The sequence below is a fragment of the Pollachius pollachius genome (genome assembly GCF_949987615.1).
Source record: "Pollachius pollachius genome assembly, chromosome: 1".
Classification (NCBI taxonomy): Eukaryota; Metazoa; Chordata; class Actinopteri; order Gadiformes; family Gadidae; genus Pollachius; species Pollachius pollachius.
Genome location: NC_136934.1, coordinates 45,101,404 through 45,107,403, shown reverse-complemented (window position 1 = coordinate 45,107,403; position 6,000 = coordinate 45,101,404). Strand labels below are relative to the sequence as shown.

Genomic DNA, 6,000 nt, shown 5'->3' with positions numbered 1-6,000 from the left:
GCGTGAGTTTCCCCTACATGACATGCAATCGAGAACAAAGACATTTTTATTATTTGTTCTTGGGAGTGAAATGTCAGTGGATATTGGTGTACAGAACTGGGTGCTGTGTTTCTAACTGGGACACACAGCTCCCAGTTAGTTATTAGCAAAACAAATGCTTAATTGCAATTAGTTGTCCGCGGGATTTATCGCTGAATCATGCAGAGACAGCATACCTGTGGGCGACTTTATAGATGGAGCAAGACGAGAAAGGAGAAGGGATGACAACGTTTATTTAACCTACCGGAACCCCCTGGTCTCCTTGTGATCCAGCAGACCCCCCTGGGCCTGGGGGCCCCGTGGCTCCAGGACCCCCTGAAGGAGAGACGGAGAGAGAGGGAGCGAGAGATAGAGAGAGAGAGAGAGAGAGAGAGAGAGGGAGAGAGAGAGGGAGCGAGAGAGAGAGAGAGAGAGAGAGGGAGCGAGAGAGAGAGAGAAGAGCGAGAGAGAGACAGAAGGAGAGAGAGAGAGAGAGCAAGAGAGAGACAGAAGAAGAGAGAGAGAGAGAGAGAGAGACAGAAGGAGAGAGAGAGAGAGAGAGAGAGAGAGAGAGAGAGAGAGAGAGAGAGAAACCAAGATTACACCACTTTCCTTAAATTTTACAGTCGCCCTTTTACCTTACATTGTGTTGTATTTTTGGACCATTTTGTTTGAAATTGTGCATGCAAATGCAAGGGTTGTTCCGGTGTTCTAAATGGTAAACGGACTGCATTAACAGAGCACATTCTCAACCTTTGGCTGCTCAAAGTGCTGAACAACATAACCTCCCATTCCCCCATTCATACACCAAGAGCGCTGTCAACCACGCAAAGCAACAGCCATTGTTAGAGAGCAGTTAGGGTTATGGAGGAGCCGGGGATCAAACCAGCAACCTAAGGCAGAGGGTTGAACTCACTAGAGTCCCAGTTGGCCCCTGATGTCCCTGGGGTCCGTCTTTACCAGGAAGACCCTGAGAAAACAAAAAAGAGTTGAGGACACATAATCATCTCATACCTTTATCACATCACACTTCATCAGGTGCATTGTCCCACAAAATGAGCACGCATCGGTGGCAATAGAATAAGCGCTACTGGTATAAATGACTCTACCTAACAGGCTACCATGCAGACTATTATCACATCACTTAATGATGTATGAAAGGATGTGTCCTGGGAATTGGAGTTCCCAGTCGAGGTCAGATGGGTGAGGTGCGTTCTGCACTGGATACTAAAATGTCATGCTCCTGTTCCTCTGGCCATCCTATAGGCTTTTAATGGGATCAAATATCAGGAAATTGCAATTGCTGTCTCTGATTGGCTGCCAGTGTAACAGGTGATTAACCAATGGTGGGTGGAATTACCTGCTGCCACTAACTACGTTTGGCAGGTTAGCTAGTAACAGTTTGCCTTGCCTCGTTTGTTCATTTAAAATTGTTAAAAAGGTTACATACTTGAAGAGTGTATATGATACATGGGTTTGTTGAAAGGCTACCGAAAAGTTAATGTCAGTCTTCGGAAATCTTCCATTTATCTCTTGACATTTGTGATTTTAAGTAGAATCTGCTTATGTGACCAAAAAATAAATGAAGTTCATTCACCTTTGTTATACGAGCATGAAAGTAACCCAAACATCAATGATTAATGCTTTTCCCAGATTCAGCCGGGTCTGATTTATTGTATTTGACACACTCAGTGTTGTTGGTTTTTTCATATAATCCTCCAGAACTGTGTAAGTGGTAGGGCCACTGCCAAGACCTCAGCTGGCCCTGCTCACTTTGTTTGGTTTAACGGCCCAAGTATGTCATCTCGTCAAGCTCGTCAAGCGGCACCACCTGAACATCTCTTCATAATGTCATCCTTTCCATTGTCTTGAGTTCTCTAGGACTCCTGTCAGGGTGCATTTGTTTCAGAGACACCATGACACAGGATGGCCTCTTGCACTTCACTGGCACATAGCGAGAGGACATGTCCTCATGTGATCCACGGAAGTCTCCAGAAAGACGCTGCAGTTGGCCATGAAATAGGAGTTACACAAATAGCATCGTACTTTACTTCGAGAGATTTTGAGGATAAAAAAGTGATGAGTATTTGGTCTGGTGAGAGACGACTGATGTTTGCGTATGGCCAACTGCTGGGTCAATCATAGGTAAGGTTCTGCTGCATAAAATGGAGGCGTTGAGTAGGTCAAAAGCCCTGCAAATGTTTGGCAAGAGTTCTAAGGAAATAAAACACAAATTGAATAATTCTCACAGAAGGGATAATATTAACACCCAGAAGCTTTGGGATTCCCAATAGCGATGCCTCAAAGTTCAACTGCCTTGCAAACGTTTTTTTTTTTCTGGCACTGCACAAAGGAAACCCCCTGCCAAAAGCACAATCGCCTGAAGAAAAAACAACTGGCCTGGGCCGATTAAAACTGCGGCCAACTTGTTTTAACAACATGTTAAAACTGGGGGAGCGACTCCCCCTTCCCCTTGCGTGTCGTTTACAGGCAGCTAGCAGATGGATAATGTTTAGCGTCTGTCCACGCGCCAGCACAGTGCAGGCCAGGCCCCAGACCAGCACAACCTTCCACCCAGACTGCAGAAGCTTCTCTGTGCTGCTGCGCTATCAAATTTACCTCCCTGATTGGTGGAAACTGAATTTGTTGACCAGGATCTAAACCAAAAAACTTGCATTAGGCGGTGTTGAAAACAAGCTAGTTTTGGTTACGTTTGGTTTTAGCGGTTCATTGAAGCTTGTTTGGGTTCCGCTTGGCTTCAGTTCTATGAATTCTGTCTGGCTGGCCGTTCTGTTCTCTCCTTTATGAATGAATACTTCCTATTTAGAGAGGTCAAATGCTGTGACGCTGACAAACAAATATGTGTTGGAAAACATGTGTGTGGATTTTTATTGAACGTCATAAAGACGGACAGATGGACAATTTGGAAAGTGCTGGTTATGGGAACTTAACATCTGGGCAATCCGTGAAAGCTTCAAAAACAAAAAACGAAACATAAATATATATACGACTGGAAATGCCTTCGAGGGAGCCCTAAAAAGTGTGTATGCCAAAGCACCATGCTCTGGAATCAATGATTCGAATTTAACCGATACATAAAAAATAAAGGGAGCATGGAGGAAGTAGTAAATAAAATGGATTCTGTACGTTGTTGTTTGTTGTTTATTGTTGACTCACCCTTCCTCCAGGTGGGCCGTCGCGTCCTGGTGAGCCGGCCCCGCCCGGAACGCCCTGAGGGAAGACCACCACAACTCAAATACACATCCCTAGGCATAAACAACAGGCAGTCTCCCTTGGTTAGGAATAAGGGATGGACGGTGACGTGAGATGTATGGCTGTGTGGTTGATTTCATGTTTGTTGTATCTTCAGTCTTATCCTCCGTCTCCTTCATCTGTTCAGTCCTGTCTGTCAAAGAACTCGAGATGGTGTTATTCACACATCAGATTGGGAGGAGCAGAAAGTCTGGGTTTATGAACACACATTACACTGTTACTGATCAAATCAATGCTCATCGGCTGCATTGAGAAAGTCCACATTTATAGACTAGTGTATATTCTACTTGATATTCTTTCATTGTGCGGCAGAATCCAATCCAAAAACACCTAAACCTAACAGAAACTTAAAACAGGATTAGAGTTATGATTAGAGATTGGGGTTCAATCTTAAAAGGCAATACACTTAAAAAGGATGGAGGCCAGAGGCAAGCGGTTCTCCAACCCTCACCCCCACCTCCACGCCAACGGCCTGTATATTCTCCTTCAGCCTGCATCCAGCCACTTATCCACGGTGCACAAGACATGGAATAAAACTCATGACATACACATTAACCTGATTTATATTTGCGCTTGAATCATATCGGAGGGCTCATTAAATTGTGCAGTAAAACCCTGGAGGAGTTGGTGTGGTCGGAGGAGGAGGGGATAGGACAGGATCATTCTAGATTCACGACGGGATGTTTCATCGTTAGGATTCGCGTGCACCTTGAGGAAAGGCAGATGTGATGAAAGCGGTGTATTGTCTTCAGAGTAATATGTTTACTAGCCAAACAGAGCCAACGGCACCAAAGCAATAATCTGCCGGATTATAAATGGGTTGAAATAAGTAAAGTTTGTGTAGTGAAGATGGGTGTTATGATGGCCTACTTTGCATCTTGTCACGAGCGCGCGCGCGAGAGAGAGAGAGAGAGAGAGAGAGAGAGAGAGAGAGAGAGAGAGGGGGCATACAAAACAGAGAAACAGAAGAAGGAAGAGCAAAGAACAGACTTGTGTGTGTGTGTGTGTGCGCGCGTGTGTGTGTGTGTGTGTGTGTGTGTGTGTGTGTGTGTGTGTGTGTGTGTGTGTGTGTGTGTGTGTGTGTGTGTGTGTGTGTGTGTGTGTGTGTGTGTGTGTGTGTGTGTGTGTGTGTGTGTGTGTGTGTGTGTGTGCCTGCCTGCCTGTGTGTGGGTTTGGGGGTTGTGATGTAGAGGGCACCATGAGTTGCAGAGAGAGAGAGAGCCCAGGGTAATTTATGTTTTCTGTGTTGTAACATTCTCTGCGGTCCCTTGTATATTACAACAGGGCACTGGAAGCCCCGTAGACACATGCAACAGTGTGAACAGACACTCACACACACACACACACACGTAAACACACACAATGACAGAGCCACATTATTACGTGGTGACATAGTGCGGTGAATTGCAGCGTTGGCACCCTTTATTAATACAGCAGGCGCTGTTGGCTGGGGAGTGTGTGTGTGTGTGTGTGTGTGTGTGTGTGTGTGTGTGTGTGTGTGTGTGTGTGTGTGTGTGTGTGTGTGTGTGCGTGCGTACATCATCAGTTGGCACTGAGGGATCAGCTCTCCTCACATGATTAAACGGTGTTGATGGCCGCTGTACGTAAATAAGCGAGCAAGCTTGACTCCCTACTCTGCTCCGCGTGAGCGACTGTCCCTGGACTCAACCACCAGCAGAAAGAAAGCAGAGAGCCTGTTGGTGCTTAGGGGGGCTGACTCATAATGGAAAGTTCCCAGGTTCGATCCCCATTGTCCGCTGTCTAGCGGTAGGGTGGGCTGCCGTAACTTCTATCTCTGCTCCTTTAATGACGGGGATCTGAAATCACTGTCTGTGGCTTTGGATAAATAGCCAGAAGTAGTCTTTAACGACGCAAAGCAAAGACAAGATATAACCTATAATTAAAACGATTAACTGGGAAACCACCAACACCAGATCTTCAGTTACACAATTGTTGTGAATATAACACATATATATTTATATATTTACACAAGCCTACGTACTACCATGACAATTAAAACAGGAACAACTGAGGGGGCTCCTGGCTGTGTGTGTGTGTGTGTGTGTGTGTGTGTGTGTGTGTGTGTGTGTGTGTGTGTGTGTGTGTCTGTGTGTGTGTGTGTCAGAGTGTGGTTGTGTGTGTTTGTGAGAGAGTGTGTGTGCGCGGCGTGTATGTTTGTGTTTGCGTGGTTGCGTGTTTGTGTGTGTATGTGTGTGTTTGTGCACACTTGTCTGTGTGTGTGTTTGTGTGTGTTTATGTGTGTGTGTGTGTGTGGGGGGGAGTATGTATGTGTCTGTGTGAGTGTGGTTGTGTGTTTGTGTGTGTGTGTGCTTGTGCACACTTGGCTGTGTGTCTGTTTGTGTGTTTATGTGTGTATGTGTGTGTGTGTGTGTGCGTATGTGCGCGCCTGTGTGTCTATGTGGGGGGCGGTAATAACAGTGATGATAATCATGCTGATGGTTCTTCTTCAGCCCGACAGCTGCAAGCACAGAGGCGCTAGCAGATCATCAGGTAGAGCCTCACATCTGCATGCCAACCCAGGAATACTCAACACTCCAGCGCTGTCTTTTATAGTTCCCATTCTGCAGGCAGGCAAATACATGCAAAAAAAGGTGAAGGTTTTATGCTAATGATGAATCGCGGATACAAAAAGCATTTTTTTACATTTCTTTTTATGGAAATCACCAGATGGCTTCTGGTTTTTTTCAC

At 45.6% G+C, this 6,000-nt stretch overlaps 1 protein-coding gene across 1 annotated transcript in view; it reads right to left on the bottom strand.

Moving 5' to 3' along the window:
• Positions 1-6,000, bottom strand: part of col14a1a (collagen, type XIV, alpha 1a) — a 104,578-nt gene that overhangs the window by 10,575 nt on the left and 88,003 nt on the right. Inside the window, exons 40-42 of the mRNA XM_079758318.1 lie at positions 3,196-3,249; positions 931-988; positions 284-354 (exon numbers count right to left, since the gene is read on the bottom strand). Coding sequence (XP_079614444.1) covers positions 284-354; positions 931-988; positions 3,196-3,249 — 183 coding nt within the window. The remainder of the gene's footprint in view (positions 1-283; positions 355-930; positions 989-3,195; positions 3,250-6,000) is intronic.